The sequence below is a fragment of the Petaurus breviceps genome, unplaced genomic scaffold (genome assembly GCF_028583685.1).
Source record: "Petaurus breviceps papuanus isolate PSGF00001 unplaced genomic scaffold, PetGlider_PUasm1.0 171, whole genome shotgun sequence".
Taxonomy (NCBI): domain Eukaryota; kingdom Metazoa; phylum Chordata; class Mammalia; order Diprotodontia; family Petauridae; genus Petaurus; species Petaurus breviceps.
In genome coordinates this window covers 21938337-21961259 of record NW_027185754.1, presented here as the reverse complement: position 1 = coordinate 21961259, position 22923 = coordinate 21938337, and the positions used below count along the sequence as shown (strand labels likewise).

Sequence of the window (22923 nt, the reverse complement as noted above, 5' to 3'; positions counted from 1 at the left end):
TCCTTTACTTTAGGAATATTTATTTTGATAACTGTGTGAAGATGGATTAGAGAGGGGAGAGTCTGGAAACAGGGAGGCTAATTAGAAAGCTATTATAATATTATTTCGGGTGAGAACCTTAACTAGAGGGCTGCTGTTTCAGCAGAAAAAAGAGAACAAATTCAAGAGGTATCAGTACAACTAGAATTGGCAAGACTTGGCAGCTGCTTAGATAGGAGAAGTAAGAGAATGAAGAGTCAAGGCTGACCCGTAGATTGCAAACCTGAATCACTGGAAGGATGGTGGTACCCTCAACCTAAACAGGGAAGTTAGGAGGAGGCACAAGTTCAGGGGGAAAGAGAATGAGTTTCGTTTTAGACATGTTGATTTTGAGATGCAACATTGTGTCTCCTACCTGCTTTCCCCAGGGCTGGAATCATTTCCCTCCTCATCTCTGCATTCTTTCAAGGCTTAGTTTAAGTGCTACCTCTTCTCTAGGACCTTTGCTCTTACCTCAAGTTGTTAGTGCTTACCCCTACCTGAAGCTACTTTGTGTTTGTTTTGTCCATACTTTATATTTGATTATCAGTATATGTGCTATATCCTGCTAATAGAATAGGCATACAAGTCAGGGACTGGTTTTGTATTTCTATCCTTAATGCCTAGCATATTGTCTTGCATGTAGTGGGTGCTTAATAAATGCCTGCTGAATTGAATTGAATAGCTGATATCAGAGGTCTCTTCCAGCTCTGATTATCTGTGATCAATATTCTGTATTAAGATTCTTTTAAAAGAATTTCTGATTCTGATTTAATGAGCACCAAAAAATATTTCCATGTAGAGTACAAAGTAGAACAGAAAAAGGAGGATTTCATTTGAAAACACTGATCTCTATTATGTACAGCTTGCTTTTTTGAAACATATATAATAAATTCAATATTTTTTCAAAGCTGTCTTGCTTATCTGTTTCCTTCTAAATTTCCTGTTTCATGCATTTAAAAAATGCTTTCATGACTCTCTTCTCTCTCTTTTTTTTTCAAAATATTTTTTCTCTGTTTAATGAACAAAATTTTAAAAAATTATTTTTGATACTTTGTCAGTCTGTTCCTTTTACAGATAAAGAAATTAAGGCTCAGAGCAGTAACATGAATTTCTTAAAAGTAATCTAAATAGTGCACAACCAGGACAAGGTCTACTGAATTTTCTTACTCTCAGTATGGTTTGATTAGTTTTGGCAGAAGTATCCTGGATATATTGGAAAGTTAGGGGCAGCATTAGGGTCTTAAATGCCTGGGGAGCATTGCACGGTAGGAGAGGGGTGTAGAATGCTAAATAGGAGTGTACCAAGAGAGAATTTCATTTATTCTGTGATTTTACAGTGGATTTCTGTAACACCAATGTGTGTAACTGAGAATCATCTCACTTCCTTTTTTGGTGTTGTGGCATAGGGTGCTAACTTCTAGTGTACCAGAGAAATCTGAAATTGTGCACTGTGAACTGAAATGTTGTTCATACTATTTAAAGTTTGTATATAAATCTTATGTAATTGTAAGGGTATGATATTATTGCTAATCAACATTCCCATTACTATAGTCTACTCTCTCCCAAGAGATATTTGCATTTTTTGTTTGTTTCTTTCAGACTGGGAGACTGCACCTAAGTCTAAAGAATCACCTCCAAATCCTGACTGTTTTGAAGATAACTCAACACCACACAAAGAAGCAGTAATGGAAACACGACCAAGAATTGGTGCAGAAGACCCCACATTTCAAGAGACCTGGGAATGTGATGGCAGGCTAGAGAGGCAGCAGGAAAACCAAGAGAGAGATTTAAGGCAAGTAAAAATCTCTCACAAGAAGCCTTCCACTGGAGAGAGAGGTAATGAAGGTAATGAACTTGGGAGGAACTTTGGCTTGAGGTCAATCCTTGTTACACAACAAAGAGTTCCTATAGGAAAAAGCCTGCTTAAATGTAATACACATAGAAAGAATTCAGACCTACTTAAACATCATAAGATACATCCTGGAGAAAAACCTTACACTTGTAATGATTGTGGGAAAGGCTTCAGTTACTGCTCATCCCTTTCTCAGCATCAGAAAAGTCATACTGGAGAAAAACCATATGAATGTAATGAATGTGGGAAAGCCTTCAGCCAGAGCTCATCCCTTGTTCAGCATCAGAGAATTCATACTGGAGAGAAACCCTATAAATGTAATGAATGTGGAAGAGCTTTCAGTCAGAATGCAAATCTCACAAAACATCAGAGAACTCATACTGGAGAGAAACCCTATAAATGTAATGAATGTGAGAGAGCCTTTGGTGATTGCTCAGCCCTTATTCAACATCAGAGAATTCATACTGGAGAGAAACCTTATGAATGTAATGAATGTGGAAAAGCCTTCCGCCACAGTGCAAATCTCACAAACCATCAAAGAACTCATACTGGAGAAAAACCCTATAAATGTATTCAGTGTGGAAAATCCTTTGGTTATTGTGCAGCCTTTATTCAGCATCAGAGAATTCATACTGGAGAGAAGCCCTATAAATGTAATGAATGTGGAAAAGCCTTCAGTCAGAGTGCAAATCTCACAAACCATCAGAGAATTCATACTGGAGAGAAACCCTATAAGTGTAGTGAATGTGGGAAAGACTTCAGCCAGAGTACAAACCTCATAATCCATCAGAAAATTCATACTGGAGAGAAACCTTATGAATGTAACGAATGTGGAAAAGCCTTCAGTGATAGCTCAGCCCTTATTAGACATCATGTCATTCATACTGGAGAGAAACCCTATGAATGTAATGAATGTGGAAAAGCTTTCAATCAGAGCTCATCACTTACTCAGCATCAGAGAACTCATACTGGAGAGAAACCTTATAAATGTAAGGAGTGTGGAAAAGCTTTTAGGTGTAGTTCAGCCTTCATCAGACATCAAAGACTCCATACAGGAGAGTAAACACAGGACCATAATGAAAGCAGGGAATTTCTCAGTCACATTTTTCTTTCTTTTTTTTAAAACAGTGGTCAGTTGTTAGGAAGAAAAGACTTTGTAAGAGATTGCAGACTACTTGAGGTCAGGCGACTGATTCAGATTTTTTCCTTTTTTAACACCTAGGCCAGGGCCACATACAGAGGCCTTTAATAAATGCTCATTGATTTAATAAGTGCTTGTTGATTCACTGATTGAGATGATTAATGTAAATCTTCCAAATTTAAGACCTTGCCTTATTTTTCTTAGAAAATTCTAATTGATTTGACAGCTAGTAATGTGGAAAGTGGGAATAGAACTTCATTTTGTTCTCAGAAGATTATTTCTTTTAGGCAGAGCACCTCAAACTGCAGGCCTTGTCCTGGGAGTCCAAGAATCCAGTCAGCTTCCATTTAGATCTTTCTCAGAATGATAGGGATGCATTTTTTTCCCTTTCCCCCTCCATGCCAGTGTAATTAATTGTTGAGAGCAATTAAATGGGAAAGAGATCCTAGGGCTTCTTATTAAATATCATTGTCAGCTCTTTGATTATTGATTATATTGATTATTCTTGAGTATTCCTTTCATAATTAAAGAGTCCAAACAGCAGGGAATAGAAGGGCATGCAATAGTAAAATCTCAGAACTAGGTTTAGTCACAACCCCATCAGAATGAATTGGATGGTTTGGGGGTTTTTTTGGCTTGTTTGGGCTGGGTTGGTTTTTTTTTATACTCATTGATACCCTTTAGCTATTTGGGGGCCTTTACTGGTTTTACCTGTATTTAAAAACTGAATTTGTACAAAATTGAGCTTAATTCAACAATTTCATTCAGAAGAATGTGTGCTTAACACATGTGAGCTGGGTAAACATTTTTAAGCTTGCCATGCAGTCTCATGCAAACTGGTCATCACTTTTTTGTATCTGATATCAGAACTAATGGTACTAAATAGTTTCCCTTTTTCTACATTCTCAGAGTACTCATTGTACCTCTGGCTTTGCTAGAGAGGAAAGGGGAGAGAGGGTCCAAGCCTTAGTCTTCTAAGCCAATCATATGTCAAACACAGTTTCAGTGTCTTAAGGAAAAACTATCTTGACTTGCATGAGAGGTGAGGGATGGGAATAGGGGAGGGGGCTTTAGGATATTTTTGTCCTTGCAACACTTACTCTTGGGAAAAATTTATAATGAAAACAAGACTATAAATTCAGTAAATATCATGGGAACTAATATGCATTTCTTTATGAGCCTCCCATACATGATGATATCTACTCTTAAAACTAGTTAGGGATACTTAAGTTGGCCCAACTGAGAGGAGATAACAGAATGGACTTCCTGAATTTGTGTTCTGGTGGAGTTGGTTCTTGGTTATGCACTTCCATGGAGAGCTTCATTGTCCTCATCATCTGTGATTTCATTAGCCCTGGCTTATGACAAGTCCTCAGAAAAAAGAGTAACCTTGTGCCACTCCCATACTAGGTATCTCTTGAAACTTATAATACCTTTTCCCATTTTTGTAATTTTCCCAGAAGGATAATCTTTCATTTCAAAGGTTTGTCCTTGGCTCTGCTGTGTTCAACATACTTATCAGTGATTTGAATGAAAATATAGATTCATTCAATAAGCATTTATTAAGTGCCAGTATATGCTAGGAACTATAATAAATACTGAGGATAGAAAAAGAAAAATGAAACTGCTCCCTTCAAGTTTATGTTCTATTATGTTCAACTGCTGGTCTATATGGAAACTTCTTAGGGGAAGGGACTCACTCATACTGGGTGTCCTAGAAGTCTTAGTGTAGTTTAAGCTGTTAAGGCTTAAGCTGCACTAAGTGCAGTGTCCAGTGTCCAGATCACAGTGTCCAGTACATAGTAATGTGTTTTTAAAATGCTTGTTAATTTAGAATTCAGTCACATTCATTCCAAACTGAGACATCAAATTAGGACTTTAAAAAAATGGGTGAAATTCACATTTAGGCTGTATCAGTAATAATAATAGCTGACATTTCTGTAGCACTTTTAAGATTTGTACAGTGCTTTTCAAATAGTATTTCGTTAGAAATATGGTGTCCAAATCTAGGGTGTATCATTTTATTTCCCTACATCTTCACTTATCATATCTGTGACTTCCCTCTTCCCTAGCCACTTCTTCCCAATGCTGTGCTATTCCTCTTTACTAGACTGTAAACTTGAGAGCAGAGGCTATCTTTTGTATTTGTAATTCCAGCACTTTGCACTGTGCCTGGCACATAGTGCTTAATAAATACTTTTTCATTTATTCCAGTGTTCTTAGGCTCTATCAGGAGTATTGTGTTTCAAACTGGGCTCAGTTTTAGGCAAAACATTGACAAATTGGAGTGCTTCCAGAAGAGGGTGACCAGGATGATGAAAAGACAAGATTTTGCCAAGAGGACTGGATGAAGGAACTGGGGTCTTTTTTTTTAATAACATTTTATTTTATAACTGGGGTCTTTAGCCTAACGCTGAAGATCTTAAAGGCTATCTTCACGTATTTGAAAGACTAACTCTGAAGAGATACTGAACTTCCTTTGATTGTCCCCAGAGAATAGGGACGGGTACAATGGGTAGAATTTCCAAGGTGACAAATTTTGTCTTGATATGAGTTCCTAATCCTTAGAGCTGTCCCAAAGAGGAAGGGCCTGCTTAATGAAGTAGTTAGTCTGGGAATCTTCAAGCAGAAACTGGCTGACCATGTCAAGTATATGAGAAGGGATTGCTACATCAATTCTAGGTGATCTCTGAGGTCCCTTCAGGCTCTGAATTCCTGAACTCTTTATCTCAATGACTTCTGGATTATAATTACTAGAACTAGAAAGGATCTTACAACCCCCTCATTTTACACGTGGAAATTTGGGCTCTGATTGTGGTTTGCAGAAACGTAACACAGATTAAATAGCTGAGTCCCAAGATTTTGAAATTTTTTTTTCTTACTCCAAAGGTTACTTTCTGAGCTACATTACCTCTGTCTAGGGTTGACTCTTAAAGTTCCATTGAAATAGTCATTGTGCTCCTGACTCACTTTAGATTAGTATTTATAAAGAGAGACTCTGTTTAATTTTGTTTCTTCCTATAGGTGCCTGATTTTCTCCTCATAATGTTGCTACTGAACAGGGTAGGGATTTCATTACATTTACATGAATTTTAAGTAGCTCGGAACTCTGCAAAGATTGCTACGGGTCTTCAATCTAGTTTTATTCAGCCCAGTTACATAAAGTTGGTCCTAGAACAGAACTCAGTCTATGGCATATGTATGCACCAAAGTTGACCTGGAAGAGAATTTCATTGTCATCAGAATAAAGGCAAAATTGCAAGAGGTGAAACTTGAGTCTGTCCCTGTCCCACCTCCCCTTTTTAACATCTGATATGGCAAACAGGTGAGAAGTAAGTGATTTTCAGTATTCTGGTCATCAGTTTTATATTGCTAATTTCATGACTATTGCTTGATCAAAGGCACACCAAAACCCTAGGACTTGGCTTACTGGCATCCCCTACATTTTTCATTGTTACTGCCATTTTCTCTTCTCTGAACTGGATTCCCTACCATTCAGAGTAGGATTTGAGAGAGAAGGTGGTCTTTTTTTCCCTTTCACCTTTGCCCTGTTTCTAGAAATAGCACCCAAACCTTCTGTAATACATTTTTTTTAAAGAATTTCTTGTTACTACATCCATGTGCTGAGGACACATAGTAACAGGGAGGTTTTTACAGGAGTCTTAGAAACAAATACCATTTTTATATGCCATCTCTAGGGATCTAGGTAATATTCTTATTTTTTTTTCTAGTAAGGCTTTCTTCTAGGTCTTTTATTCATTTTCTATTTCACTTCCTCTTCTCTCTACATGGAATGAGAAAAACTGGCTTCAGACACTGCCACTTGGTAGCTGTATGACGTTGGGTACCACTCTGGCCCTCAGTTTCTTTTACAAAGTTATGAAGTTGAATTAGATAATTTTTAAAGTTACTTCTAGCTCTAAGTCTTGTGATCCTATAATTTTGTTTGGCAAAACTGTCATTTAGGTTTTAGCCTCCTAAAATCTTCCCCTACCTCTGGTCTGTGTGGGAACCTGGTGCCTAGGATTGGTACTTCTCTCATATAGTTTCCTATTTGAAACTCCTAAGTCTCTCTTTGTAGGTTCATGACTTCCTCACCCTAGACTCACTGTCTAGGAACTTGGAGACATTGCTTCTTTATTCTTCCTTGGGTCCTAAAGAAAAAACGGACTTCCCTCTTAATGGTACTGGAGAGGATGGGAAGTTGGAGGGGTGGTGTTAAGATTCTTGCCACATCTACTTATCCGCAGAATAAGGGCTTTGGGGGATGTAGCATGGTGGAATGGATGTTCCCTGGAAGGCCCTCAATTATCAATAGGAACACTGTTCTTTCCCATTAGATACCCCACTGGTCACAGGGTACACAGACCATTCTTAAGTTGCAGTTTTGGCCTCCCTTTTTACTGACATGTACATTGGTCCTGGACCTTTCCTCCTCCGTTCCTGGGATGGGGATAAAATAACATACCTAGATATCTCTTAAGCAATATAGCAGCTATGAGGACCAAGGGAAAAAGCACAAAACAGTTCAATGGTCCCCTTCTCTCAAGAGCAGTATTAGGCTGGAATTAGAGCCATCTACCTACCACTCATCAAATATTTGTAGTCTAGGAGAGTGATAGGTTCAAGATACTTCCCTGATCATGAATGGCTAGTAAACTTCTTCAGCAAAGTAAGCAGTAAATAGAATAAACAGTAAGTCAAATTGTTGTTCAGTAGTTTTTCAGTCACATCTGACTCTTCTTGACTCCTTTTAGGGTTTTTATTTTTTGACATGGGTACTAGAATGGTTTGCCATTTCCTTTGCCTGCCCATTTGATGGATGAGGAAACTAAGGCAAACAGGTTAAGTGACTTGCCCAGGGTCACACAGCTAGTAAGTGTCTGAGGCCAGATTTGAATTCAGGAAGATGAATCATTTCCGACTCCAGGCTGGGCATTCTATCCACTGTCCCACCTAACCTACCTGTTTGTCTAAGATTAAGATTAGATTTCCACTCCCCCAAGGAAAAAAATTATCTCACCAAGGGAGTCCACTCAGGAATTCTCTATGGTTTCAGATATGGAGAATGTAAGGTTTTAGTGAGGACTAGCTTACCCCCTAGCTGATGGCTCAGGGGAGATTGGTTTGCATTTCAAAAGACTCTTCTTGCCTTTAAGAAAGGAAGGAAGGAAGGAAGGAAGGAAGAAAGAAAGAAAGAAAGAAAGAAAGAAAGAAAGAAAGAAAGAAAGAAAGAAAGAAAGAAAGAAAGAAAGAAAGAAAGAAAGAAAGAAAGAAAGAAGTCCGCAAAGTATAGGCCAGTGACTTTTTTTTCAAATTTACTTTTAGTTCATAACATTCAGTTCCACAATCCCTTGAGTTCCAAATTTTCTCCCTCTCCTCCTCCCTCCCCCCAATGGCAGCATGCAATCCAATATAGGTTCTATGTATACCTTCACATCAAACATTAGTCAAGTTGTAAAGAAGAATGATAACCAATGGAATGAATATCAGGGAAGAAGAAACAAAACTAAAAAGAGAGAGAACATGTATTTTGCTTCAATCTGAATTCAGACTGTAGTTGCTTCTGTGGATGTGGATAGTGTTTCCATCATGAGTCCTTTGGAGGTGTCTTACAACCTTGCATTGCTGAGGTGAACCCAATCTATCAGAGTCAGTCATCATAGATACAATGTGTCTGTAATTGTGTGTACAATGTTCTGGTTCTGCTCCCCTCATTCAGCATCAGTTTATGTAAATCTCTCCAGGTTGTTATGAAGCCTGGTTGTTCCTCATTTCTTATAGCACAATAGTATTCCATTACATTCATATACTACCACTTGTTCAGCCAATCACCAATTGATGGGCATCCCCTTGATTTCCAGTTCTTTGCCACCACAAAAAGAGCTGCTATAAATATTTTTGTACATACAGGTCCTCCTCCCACTTGTATGATCTCTTTGGGATATAGCCCTAGAGAAGTGGTATTGCTGGGTCAAAGGGTATGCACATTTTTATAGCCCTTTGGGCCTAGTTCCAAATTGCTCTCCAGAATGTTTGAATCAGTTCACAACTCCGCCAACAATGCATTAGTGTTCCAATTTTTCCACATCTTCTCCAGCATTTATAATTTTCCTGTTTTGTCAGCTTAGCCAATCTGACCAGTGAGATGTGGTGCCTAAGAGTTGTTTTGATTTGCATTTCTCTAATCAATAATGATTTAGAGCATTTTTTCATATGATTATAGATATCTTTAATTTCTTCCTCTGAAAACTGCCTGTTCATATCCTTTGACTATTCATCAATTGAGGAATGACTTGTATTCTTATAAATTTAACTCAGTTCTCTATTTTAGAAATGAGACCTTTATCAGAGACACTGGTTCTAAAAATTCTTTCCCAATTTTTCACTTCCCTCCTAACCTTGGTTACATTGGCTTTATTTGTACAAAAACCTTTCAATTTAATGTAATCAAAAATATCCATTTTGCATTTCTTAATGTTCTCTATCTCTTGTTTGGTCCCTTTAGGGCAGTGACTTTTGCATCAATTCTTAGCACAATGCTAGAGGCTGTTATTAAAGGGATAGTTAGTGAAATTTTTAAAAGGAAGCTGTGATCAAAGAAAGCCAGGAAACAGATTATGTTCTTAGTAGTTTTATTTCCCTTTTTTTTTTGGGTGGGGGGGAAGGGTCAGGGTTTCTAAACTTGTAGATCAAAGGAGTCCTGTAGATATAGTTTACCTAGATTTAAGTAAAACATTTGACATATTCTTGTGCTGTTTTTGTGGAAATAATCTCAACTAGAAAATAGTACAGTTATGTTGATTTGGAACTGGTTAAATGCCCAGATGCAGAGAATAGTCAATAATGGCTTGATGTCATCTTGGAAGGATGTCTCAAATGGAGTACCTTAGGGAATGGACTTATTTTTGTTCTCTTTAGTATTCTTCTCAGTGATTTGGAAAGTGACTAGATTACAAGCTTATCAAATAGCTAACAGACTGGATGGCAGAGTCAGGATCCAAAAATATTTTTGACAGGCTAGAATATTGGGCTGAATCTAATAAGATGAAATTTAATATGGCTGAATATAAAATTTATATTTATGCCAAAAAAAAGTCAACTTTACACATAGAAGAGGCATGGCTGTGTACAGCAGTTTGTCGTCCAGTGAGAACTCACTTTTCACTTAACCTGTTGAGAGGCCTTTCAGATCTCATCTTGGGGAAACTGGAGGACTAGGGCACAGCAAGGCCTGCTTCTCTCAGTCCCTACCCCAGAGCTCACCCCAAACTACCTGCCAATGACTTCTTCCCCTTTTCCCCTCCTGCTCATCCACATCCCTGTGTGATGGAACCTAGAATCCCTTCTCTAAGCTGTAGACTTCATTTTCCCTTTCCTGAATATGGTAGGCTGCTCCTAGAGGCCAAACACATCAATTCATCCTAGGGTCCTCTGGGCCTTCCCAAAAACCCTGCAGCTGCACACTTCGGACCTCCAGGCCTTTTTATCCACCTTGAAGCTGAACTCTCTTATATGTGTTGCTTTCCCAAATTAGAATGAGCTTTTTTTTTTTAAAACAATCAGGGTTAAGTAACTTGCTCAAGGTTACACGGCCAGGTGTTTCTGGGTGGGTGCTAAGTGTCTGAGCCCGGATTCTATCCCCAGGTCATCCTGACACTGGAGCCAGTGCTCTTACTCGCTGTGCTACCTGGCCGCCCCAGAATGTAAGCTTCTTGAGGGCAAGGACTATGTTGTTTTGCTATTTATGTCCCCAGTACTTAATAGAGTGCTTGACACAGCTCTTAATAATTGCTTGTTCAGTCATTCATTCAAATGAAGACCAGCTGGGCACTTGTCAGGTATGTTGTAGAGTGCATTCTCCTCTAGGTACGAGTTGTACTAGATCAAGTCTGAGGTCTTTTCAAGCTCTGTCTGAGGCTCAGTGATTCTGTAAGTATGGAAGTTCTCTACCAGGAGGTTAGGCACATGAAAAAGTTTTTTGACTACTATGACATAGGAAGGTCATTTGCTAAGGTATTGGATGAGTTGTGAAGGTATTATCCGTGTTAATAGAGAGAACCCCCACACTGATGAAATCATCAATCCCTAAAGTAAGCAGCTAGGTGGCATAGTAGATAGAGCTCTAGGCCCAGAATTAGGAGGACCTGAGTTTAAATTGTCTCAAACACTTAATAGCTATGTGACCCTGAGGAAGTCACAACCTCTATCAGCCTCAGTTTCTATAGAATATACATGAGCCCAAGAGAGGCAATGAAATCATTAAGAAAATGTAGAGAGAAAAGAGAAGGCAGCCCAGGAAAAAGCCTTAGGGTATGCCCAGATTTGTGGTTGTGACATAGATGATGATGAAGCAAAGGAGACTATGAAGGGGAGTGGGAGGGTTAAAAAGAAGTTTCTAAGGTAAAGATTATCACACTGGAAAAGATCCTTGGTGCAGTGAGCTCTTTGTTTCATTCCTGATGGATATACCTAGGATTGTATTGTAGGTAGAGGTCTAAAGCACTGTATTTACAAGGTCATAATAAAAGCAACAAATTAGATTTGTATATTGCTTCACAAAAATCCTATGTGGTATGGAGTATAGGGATTATTTCCTCCATTTGAGAGATGAAGAAAAGCTGTGTGGTTATTATCCCAGGAAGATAATAATAACAAATAATTATATAATAAAATATATAATAGAATATATAATACATATGATAATAAATAAGCATCGTACACCAAAGAGTAGCTAGTCACTCTGAACATGGAAACTCTCCCAGAAAGTCAGTAGTGACTGAATCTAGCAGCAGTTTATTGAAAATCCCAAATAGAAACAAGCTGATAGACCAAAACCTGGATCAGCAATTTGTATAACTCAGAATAGGAAGGCAGTGACCAGACCTTCTTCCAAATCACAGCACTTTAGGAGCACTGAAAACTTGCAGGACCCCAGCCAGAGCTGGGAAAGCAGGAGAATGATGAAAGAGGACAGAAGCTCAGACTAGACATCCCCCTTTCCCAGAAATATGCAGAACCTAGCATTACACTAAAGCCCAAAGTTAAGAAATAGCAGAATGAGCAAACATAAAGAATTATTATGGTGATGGGGAAATTCAAGACACAAACACAGAAAAAGAGATTCACCAAAAAAAAAAAAAGACAACCCAAAAAACAAAACCTTTGAGCAAAGCCTCAAAGATAAATGCAGCTTGGATCCAAATCCAATAAGAATTCCTAGAGGAGTTAAAGAAGGAGCTAAAAATCATTTTAAAAACCAAATGACAGCAGTGAAAGAAAGAATGGAAAAGGATTCAAGACAAGCATATAAAGGCAAATACAAGTAGGAAATCATGAGGAACCAAACAAAGTTTAAATTTATATATAGGGGGATGACACGTAACCCCACAGGATTTTATCATCATCATAGGTCATAGAGAGACTAATTAGACAGAAAGCTTGAGTATGATTCTATTGTATTTGGTTGATCTTAAAAATGGAATGAGTGGAAATAGGAATACACTGGGAGAAGGGAGAAAAAGAATGTGGAAAATTAGCTCACATAAATGAGGTATGTAAAGATCAATTTATACAAGAAGGGAATAGTGTTTGAGAATAAATGACACTTGACCTTCACTCTTATCTGATCTGGTAAAGAATGTACATACAATTGGGTACAGAAATACTTTTTACCCAACAAGGAAATAGAAAAGAAAGGGGTTAAGGGAAAAGGGTTAGTCAGAAGCAAAACAGACCCTTAAAGAGGGGAGAGGGTTTAAAAAGAGAAGGATAAAATATAAGAGAATAGGATGGAGGGAAATACACAATTAGCAATCATAACTGAATGAACTCACCCATTAAAATGGAAATGGATAGCAAACATTTAGAAATCAGAATTCAATAATATGTTGTTTGCAATAAATACACTTGAAACAGAAAGTACACACAGTTAAAATAAAGAACTGGAGCAGAATCTATATGTTTCAACTGAAGGTGGGGGAAAGAGATAGTAATTAATTATAATCTCAGATAAACTAAAAGGAAAAAAGTAGATCTAATTTAAGGAGATAAGCAGAAAAACTACATTTTGCTAAAAGGTACCATAGACAATGACAATATCAATTCTGAAAGCATCTGTCCCAAATGTAATAGCATCTGAATTCTTTTTTTTTTAAGCAATTGGGGTTAAGTAACTTGCTCAGGGTTACACAGCCAGTTATTTTTTGTGTGGGTGCCAAGTATCTGAGGCCAGAACCGATCCCAGGTCTCCCGATGCCAGGGCTGGCGCTCTTACTCACTGTACCACCTGGCCACCCCAGCATCTGAATTCTTAAGAGAAAAGTTAAATGAGTTATAGGAAAACATGAAAACTATAATAGTGAGGGACTTCAATTTACCCCTCTCAGACCTAGATAAATAGAACAACAAAAAATCCCTTTGATTAGAGCTCTTCAATTCCTTGCTTGAACATTCCCGTCAAGTTCTGAGTCTCAACTCTATGACTAATATCCCTGAAATCCTTTTTTTAATAAAATAAGAGAGTTTCTGAGTAGAAAAGATATTTCTCTTGGGTGGTTTATGGGCCAATTACTTCAGGCATGGAGAAGGCAAAGATTTAAAAAGACAAGAGTTGTTCTTTGTTCAAAGTTTGGTCTCCCTCCTTAATCCATTTCCTGGAACTTTAGTCTTATTCTTGGCTTTTTACACACTTTGCTAAAAGGAAAAAAACATCTGGAAAGGGTTTTTAAACTAGAGAAATATTTATTAATATTTTCAGTTTAACTAAAAAGAAAAATGTCCACTTCCTCCTAGAATTTGTTATACAGAAGGATAGGAAATCCTGGCATAATTAGAAATGCTTTCATAATAACCACCTTCTCTGTCTTCTGAGAATCTGTATATTCTTTCAAAACAATCTGTATGTTACCTCCTATATAATATTTTTCCTAATATTCCTAGCTGCTGGTGCCTCACTCCAAATTACTTTGTATTTTCTGTATATATATTTGCATACAGTTTGTATTTGCTTACATGTGTACATGTTGCTTCCTCAGTATAAACTCCTTGAAGAAAGGCATTTTCCCATTTTCATCTTTGTATTCTCAGAAATTAGTATGGTGCTTGATGCATAGTAGGAACTTAATAAATGCTTGTTGGTTAATACACTCTAGATTTTAGGAGAAAGAATTTCAAAGAGTAAAGATAGTTAGTATTTCCTACACCAAAATTCTTCAAGGGAAGTCATCCATGGAGGGATGTGAAACTCAAGAATGCGTAACCTGTCACCATAGTGCTTATCTTCTTTATTATTTTCCTCTGGCCCCAAAATGATGATACAGGCAGAGAGAGAGAGAGAGAGAGAATCAGTTTTTCCCACAGTCACTTCCTACCCCTCCTACCAAGTTAACCCTCCCTTGACACAACCAAAAACAATCATTCAAAAACATCTGATATAGGCTATAGCTACCAATATATACAATATTTAGTTCTTGGGGCAGCTAGGTAGTGAATTGAGAAAAGCGCCGGCCCTGGAGTCGGGAGGACCCGAGTTCAGTTCCGGCCTGAGACACTTATCACCCACACAAAAATACTAGCCGTGTAACCTTGGGCAAGTTACTTAAACCCCAATTGCCTTCCAAAAGGCAAAAAGAGAGAGAGAGAGAGAGAGAGAGAGAGAGAGAGAGAGAGAGAGAGAGAGAGAGAGAGAGAGAGAGAGAGAAGTTGCTTTTGGGGCAACCAGGTAGCACAGCAAGTAAGAGCACCGGCTCCAGTGTCGGGATGACCTGGAGATTGAATCCTGGGCTCAGACACTTAGCACCCACCCAGAAACACATGGCTGTGTAAGCCGTGTAACCTTGAGCAAGTTACTTAACCCTGATTGCTTAAAAAAAAAAATTAGTTCTTACAGTTCCCTCACCTCTGAGCCATGAGAGAGAAGGTATGTTTCACTATCTCTTTTCTATCACCTTTGTTGGTTTTTTCTTTACTCAGTTACATTTACTTTTAGTAGTGATCTTTTTATTTACAACATTATAATTGCTGTGTATATTTTCCTCTTGGATCTGCTTTTTTCACTTTGAATCAGTTCATACAATTTTTTTTCATGTGTCCGAATTACTTGGCATAAAATAGGTAAGGTATCCTCCCTTATATTGAGCTGAAATTTGCCTCCTTGGATCATTAGATTAATTGATGCTAAATTTGGAAAAATAAGTTCTGATAATCTTGGCATAAATAAGAAGATGATTGCCCTTTTCCCCCCACTGAGAGTCTTATAGAATACATACTCACAGTGGCCATAAAGCCACATGATAGGATTGAAAAGTACAAGATCTATAAGATCCAAGATTGGTAACCACTTCTTTCTTTATCCTTAAAAAACAAACTGGTTGTTATTTTTTTGAAGCAATCTGGGTTGCCAGAGTTACACAGCTACTAAGTGTCTAAGGCTGGATTTGAACTCCTCCTGACTCCAGAGCCAGTGCTGCTATATCCATTGTGCCACCTACTTGCCCCTAAGACTTCTTAATCACTGAATGGTTGATGGGGCTTGAGCAGCCACTACCTGGACTTCTATGAGATAGGAGGACCTACAATGTGGCTGCTTGAGATCAGCACTGTGGAGGTGATCCTAATATTGGAACGGAGTTGGAGATCAATGAGGAAAGAAGATCTTTAGTCCTGAGACTCATCTGGCTTATTAGCTGCAGGGGAAAACTGATTTTTCTCACTTTTCCCTGTTATAATCCAATCTGGAGATGGGATTCTGGACACACTCCCTTCTGCTGTTCATTTTCCATGTGTTGTTGGTGCATATGGTTCGGGGACTTCCCCTCACCACCCAAATTTATCTAGGAGAGCAAATGGGAGTCAGTTTAGGCTATAGGTAAATAGCTCCACATAGGAGAACTTGACCTTTTCCTTTCCATTGTTTATATAAAACATATCTGTTTATGGATAACATATAAACATATCTCTTCACATGTTTATATATTATCTGTAATCATTGTTCAGTTGTTTCAGTTGTTTAGGACTCTCTGTGACCCCATTTGGGGATTTTATTGGCAAAGATACAGGAGTGGTTTGCCATTTCCTTCTCCAGCTCAGTTTACAGATAAAGAAACTGAGGCGAGTAGGATTAAATGACTTACCCAGGCTCATCCAGCTAAGAAGTATCTGAGGCTGGATTTGAACTCATGAAGATGAGTCTTCCTGATTCCAAACTGAATGCTATATTCACTGTGCCACCTAGTTGCTCTTTCTGTGATCATAGTATGTTTAAAATCTGAGTCCTATGTTGGAGGAAATGGGAAGAGAATTATGACCAGAGATAATAGAACCCAAACGCAAGGTGGGAACTCTAGAACTGTACATGTGTTGTAAATTTTATTTTTTGAATAATATTTTGTTTCATTCACTGGATTAATTACAGACCCATGAAGTCTCTGAATCTATGGCCTGGCAGTGAGAGAGCAGTTTAGACTTCTGTGCATTGAGTAACCTCTAGTGGCCAGTAATGATACTGCATTCATTAACAAAATTCATTCTAAAATACTAACTTTTCTGCTACATCACATTCATTTCCAAAAAATCATTTCCCCTACCTAATAATCTATCCCTCCTAAGAAAGATTTAAAGAGAGAGAAAAAAAGTTAAGCAAAACTAACCAACACATATGTGACAGTTTTATGTAGTACCCTGTATCCATGGTTACCCCCACATCTTTTATAAAGGAAGGGATGTGCATTTTTCCTTATGTCTTTTCTAGAGCCAAAGTTGGTCATTATAATTATATGGCATTCAGTTTCATATTTTTAAAATTTGGTTTGTATTGTGATAATCACTTTGTATATTGTATTCCTGATTCTGTTTACTTCACATTATATCAGTTTTTATATATGTGTGTATACATGTATACACATTGTACATATATACATACACAAATACATATACACATATATGTATATGTGTATGCATACACACATTACCTGAATTCATATTTATAATTTCTTAAAGCACAGGAACAACATTCAATTGCATTTATGTATCACAATTCGTATAGCCATTCCCCCAGTAACTTTGTTTCCCGTTCTTTTCTTCTACAGAAAATATTGATGTAAATGCTTTAGCATTTTAGGAATCTTTCTATCTTTGACTTCCTTTGGATTTGTGCCTAACAGGATTTGATTGCCAAAGGATATGGGCATTTAGTCACTTTTTTAAAACAGCATAATTCTAAGTTGGTTTTTAGAATGACTGGACCAATTCACATTTGTACTGATAGGGTATTAGTGTGCTCATCTTCTTCTACTATTGGTTATTTACATTTTTTTCTGAAATTTTTGTGAATTTGGTAGGTATAAGGTAGAACTTTATAGGTGTTTTGATTTATATTTTTTGTCTTAGTGATTTGGTATCTTAAATGCTGCTAATGATCTGTAATTCTTTTGAGAACTGTTCTCTTTTGACCATTTATCCACTGGGGAATGACTCCTGTCCTTTAATAAATGATAATTATGCTGATTTCAAAGAAGCATAGCAACATTTATATGAATGATGCAAAGTGAAGTAAATAAAACCAGGAAATGAATATACACAATGATTGCAAAAATTTAACAAATTAGATTTGTACAACAAAAATAACAAAACTGAAAATTGTATGTAATGGCCAAGCTTAGTTCTAGGGAAGAGGTAAGAAAATGAACCTCCTTTCCTTCTTTGCAAAGCTGAGGGACTGTGGGAATGTAACATTACTTGTATGTTCAGGCTACATTGATATGTTGGTTAGTTTTGCTTAACTGCTTTTTTCTCTGTGTTTTATTCTTTGTTGCAAAGGATGGCTTTCTGGGTAGGAGAGGAGAGAATGAAGACGAAGGGCAAAGGAAACAAGCATGTACTATATACCAGGCACTGTGTTAAATCCTTTTTACAAATGTTATCTCATTTCATTGTCACAACAACCCTAGGAGGTAGGTGCTATTGTTATCCCCATTTTACAGGTTGAGAAAACTAAGGAAGATAGAGAATAGTTAAGTGACTTGCCCAGGGTCACACAGTATTTGATACCAAATTTGAACACAGCCCTTTCTTACCCTATGCCCAGCATTCTCTTCCTGCACCACCTAGTTGCTCTTAGGGAGATTATATATACATATACCTGTATATACATATACATATGTATACACATATAAACATGTATTCATATATACATGATATATATGTATATTGTATATATGTATATATACACGTCCATTTATATACATCTTAATGCAACTGATGCATTAAGAAATATCTATTTCATATTTTATTAATTTCAGTATTTTATATTTCTTTGAGTCATACTCCATATACTTAAATTTTCAGTTTTGCTAACACCTAATTGTGTATAATATGCTGCATCCTGTAATAGTACGTTCCTAATGCTCTTTATTTTCTTTTCTGTTTGTTGATATTTCACTTTGTTCAGTTTTTATTTTGGCAATTTGATATTCTTCCCTCTTTTTAACTGGTTAGCTAAAATTTTTACCAATTTTGTCTTTTCAAAGAATTAACTTTTATATTTGCATATCATTTTATAGTCCTTTGCTTTCTATTTTTGTGTAGTTTTTTCTCTTGTTTTTGAGACCTCTTTGTTGCTTATTTTGGTTTTTTTTTTAGTTCCTAGATTTTTAAACATTGCACATTCATTCCACTAATCTCCTTTTTATATTTTTTGAATATTTTTTCAGAGATTTAATTTTTTCCTCAGGCGACTACTTTAGTTGCATCCCTGAAATTTTGCTCTGTGGCCTCATTTGGATATGAACTTGGGGGGACCACTGCTACATAGAAACAGTGTTTAAACTGAGCACACTTGTCCCAGAGGTAGATGTGGTTGGTATAGGGAAGAATCTTAGGTGGTAGGGGAAAAGGTATATATATTTTTCTCTTTTGAGGGAGGGAGACAGGGCAATTGCGGCTAGTAAGCATGTCAAGTGTCTGAGGCTGGATTTGAACTCAGGTCCTTCTGCCTCCAGGAGCAGTGTTCTATTCACTGAGCCACTTAGCTGCCCCTGAAAGGTTTGTATTTTTATTTTCACTATGACTTCAAAGTAAATATCTTGTATAAGTATATCGATGGTTAAGTGGAGGTGAGGAGCTATTGGCTAATAGTTGGGAGAACACACCCAGAAGGAAGCTAGAGCCAATAGAATTAGACAATAGGTCTCCGCACCCACTCAGGGGCAATCCTAGAATCCTGAGGGGGAGAAATAGATTGCTTTTCTCTTGGAGAGGCCAGAAAAGACAAGATGGAGAAGCTAAGGGACTCTTTCATTGCCTTTTAAACAACTGGGGAGTGGCTAAACAAACCATGGCATAGGCCTGTAATGGAACATAATTCTGCAATGTGTAAGAAATGAAGAGACAATTTCAGAGAATCCTAGTTAATATGACCTGGCAAAGAGAAATGAGCAAAATTAGGAGAACAATTTCTACAAGGACAAAACCATTGTAAAGAAAATCAACTTTGATGGACGAGAATTCTCATCAAAGCAGGGTCCAGCCATGTTTCAAAAGACCTATAATGAAGCATGCAAACAACTTCCTGACAGAGGGAAGTTGGACACAAGATACAGAAAAAGACATGGCTACTATGGGTTTTATTTTGCTTAATTATGCTTATTTATTACAAGATTTTCTTTCTTTCAGTTTTTAATTGGGGTGGGGTAGGGAGGAAAAGAGAGTTAGCAATAATAATGCCAAAAAGAAGGCAGGAATTGCAGCATCTTTTTTTAAATGTAAAAAGAGGTCATGGTAACATTTTTTTTAATGCAGAGGAGAACAAAAGAAAGTTCAGAAGGAAGTACAAACAAGTGGCATGGTTTTGAAACTAATAAATAAAATTTATTATATACAATTTTTTAAAAGCAAGTAATAAAATAGAAATTCACAGTTTCATATAGAGTTCTTTTTTTGTGTTCTTTAGTGTATATAAAAATGTTATTTTCTGTTGGTAAATTTCAGAATAAAAAGAATTAAGAAAAAAATTAAAAGATATTTTAAGTTGTAGCTTACAGTTCTTTGAGTTTTGGAACATCACAAAAGAGTTTGGTTTTTTTTTTTACTTTGGTAATCTATGAATTCAATATATCAGTGCTTTGATGTCTAAATTCAAAAGTTCCTGGAAAGTTTTCTTTTATTTTTCCTGCAGTGTGGTATTCAGCTTAAAAAAAAATTGTGAGGGAGGTGGGATAGAGGGGGCAAAAGAACAAAGTGAAAAGTGCACAACAGAGAACAAAAGAAAACTTAGAAAAAAGCAAAGATGACTAGCTCTCAACATAATGTGTAGTATTTATCATAAAGCCTTTCTTGAAATGAAAATTTATTGCTATATATTCTGAACCCTCTCTTATGTTCTACTGTGCACATGATATGCTTTTTTTCTTTTCATACTTTGTGTTTCAGTTTCAATATTTAAGTTTATGATGTTTCTTTTTCTTTTCTCTATTCTGCAGCTGAGTTCTGGTGTTTGAGTCTAAAATTATCTAAATTACCTAAAATATCTAAAATTAAAAAAATTATCAGTTCTTTTTTGGAGAACTATAATCCTTAAATTACTCCTGTATATCCTCTCTTCAAGGTCAGTTGCTTTGGCTTGCACAGAATTCATGTTCTTTTAATGTTGTTGCCTTTTGTTTTTCCTCCCACTTACTTGGTTACTTCCTCCAAGTTACAACTTGGGTATCATCCATCCTCTAATCTTCACTGCCTCTCACGCCCCAGAGCCAATCTGCTGCCAAGGTCTGTCGATTTTACCTTCCTAACATCTCTCATAAACTCCTCTTTCTTTCCTCTGACACTGCCTCCGCCTTGGTGCAGGCCTTTGTGTCTGGATTATTGCAATAAGCCTGCTGGTTGATCTTCCTGCAGCAAGATGCTCCCCACTTCAGTCCATCCTCCACTCTAGCTGTCAAAGTGATCTTCCTAAAGCATAGGCCTGACCTCATCACTAACACCCCCCCCCCCAATACACACACACATACTTTCTCTCTCGCTCCCTCTCTAAACTCCAGTGGCTTCCTATATCCTCCAGGATCAAATATAAAATCCTTTCTTTGCTTTTAAAAACCCTTCAAAAATCTTTAGTTCCCTCCCCACACACATATACCTTTCCAGTCTTCTTATACTTTAACAATACCCCTCTCCCCACTCCCATACTGCAGTCCACTGACACAGGTCTCCTTGCTGTTCCTCAAATGAGACACTCCATGTCCAGAGTCCAAGCATTTTCATTAACTATCCTCCATGCTTGGAATTCTCTCCCTTCTCATCTCCACTTCTTGGTTTTCTTCAAGTTCCAGCTAAACTGAAACCTTCTACAAGAAGTCTTTCCCAATCCCCCTTAATTCTAGTGCCTTCCTATATATACATATATATATATATACATATATATATATATATATATATAGTTTGTTTGCATGTTGTACCCATTATATTGTGAGTTCCTTGAGAGCAGAGACTTTGTTATTCTTTGTATCTTCAGCACTTACCACAGTGACTGGCACATAGTAGGAATTTACTAAAAATGTATTGACTGACTCTTCTGTCAAATTTTCTCCCACTTTTATGTTTTTGTATTCTACATCTGTTATTCTCTCTCTCAGGGCTTCTACTATTTTGTAATTACCCATTTGCTTTTGATTGCATATTCAATTTTTTTCTAATCTATTGATTTTAAAAAAATGTTTTTAGTTCTACATTTAGAGCCCTGATTTCTGACCTCATTTATTCTTCTTTTAACATTTTTATTTTTTATTTGGATCATCCTGGAATTTCTTGTTGATATTTCATGATTTCTGTGGCATCCACAGGATGCTTACTAGGAAATTTTGGTTCATTTTCCTTGGTGGCATAGTAGTCATTTGTAGCTTCCATTTTCGTTTTTATTTATTGTTAATTCTATTTTTATTAGCTTATCTGTTGGTTTTCTGGGTGAGGTTTTTGCTAAGGTATTTTCCTTTCTTCTTTTGGTATTTTGGCCTTTCACTTGTATTTGTAGACACTTGTCTCTGGTTTCCCTTCTTTTTTTTTTTCCTGCTACTTAGACAATGCATCCAGGGCAGGCCATTCTTCACCTCCTTGACTTGGATGGAGATTGTGGGGTTCTAGCTCCTGTTCTTGGCCAGAGTGAACTTTGGAAGACAAGGAATGTTCCCATATGGGATCCCAGCTCCCTTTTTCTCCAGCATAGTGACTGTATTTCCTCCAGCTGCCTCTGCTTCCTATCTAGCTAATTCTACCACAGTGCTGTACTGTCCATGTCTTCTGCTTTACTTTCTTGTTGCTTTCTCTTTACTGGACAGAATCAATGTCTGCTTCCTCTTCTGGGGTGGATGAGGTCAGCTTTATTCATTGCTGCTGGAGACCTGGCTGGTATACCTAACGCTAGACCCGGAAGCCCAAACTTTTGAAGTTGGTTGTACCTACTAGCACATGGAGAGGTTTGAAGAGGGTATGACCTCTTAAGTGGGAACTTGAAATATTTAAATTCTTCCAGGTTACTTTACCTTGTGTAATGTTTCAGTCTTTATATTCTATGAATTTTGCTTTAATTATTCTGTATCTGGCACATAATTCTTTTTTCATAATTTTTATCATAATTTCTTTTTGTTGGGTTTGAGACATTTATGGAAAACAACCACTTGCTTAACAATATGGTATCTTTTGGTTTGAAAAATATTTCATGGATAACACTTTAGTGCTTGGACCATCCATCTAAAGTATTTCATTTTCACTTAACTGACTCATGTGTTTTCCTAATCATTTATATCCTTCAAAATATCTTTTATATTATTTCTGGCATGCAAGTTATCAGTTAATCTTCTGCCATTCATTTTCAGCCATTATATCTCTTTCCATTGCTCGTTGGGTCACCTGCAATTTTGAT

The 22923-nt window shown here is 37.1% G+C and overlaps 1 protein-coding gene across 1 annotated transcript in view; it reads left to right on the top strand.

Moving 5' to 3' along the window:
* The window catches only part of LOC138157167 (zinc finger protein 184-like), a 79565-nt gene that overhangs the window by 8895 nt on the left and 47747 nt on the right, over positions 1-22923 (top strand). Inside the window, exons 4-5 of the mRNA XM_069082683.1 lie at positions 1621-2932; positions 3020-3029. Of these exons, the coding sequence (XP_068938784.1) occupies positions 1621-2932; positions 3020-3029 (1322 nt within the window). The remainder of the gene's footprint in view (positions 1-1620; positions 2933-3019; positions 3030-22923) is intronic.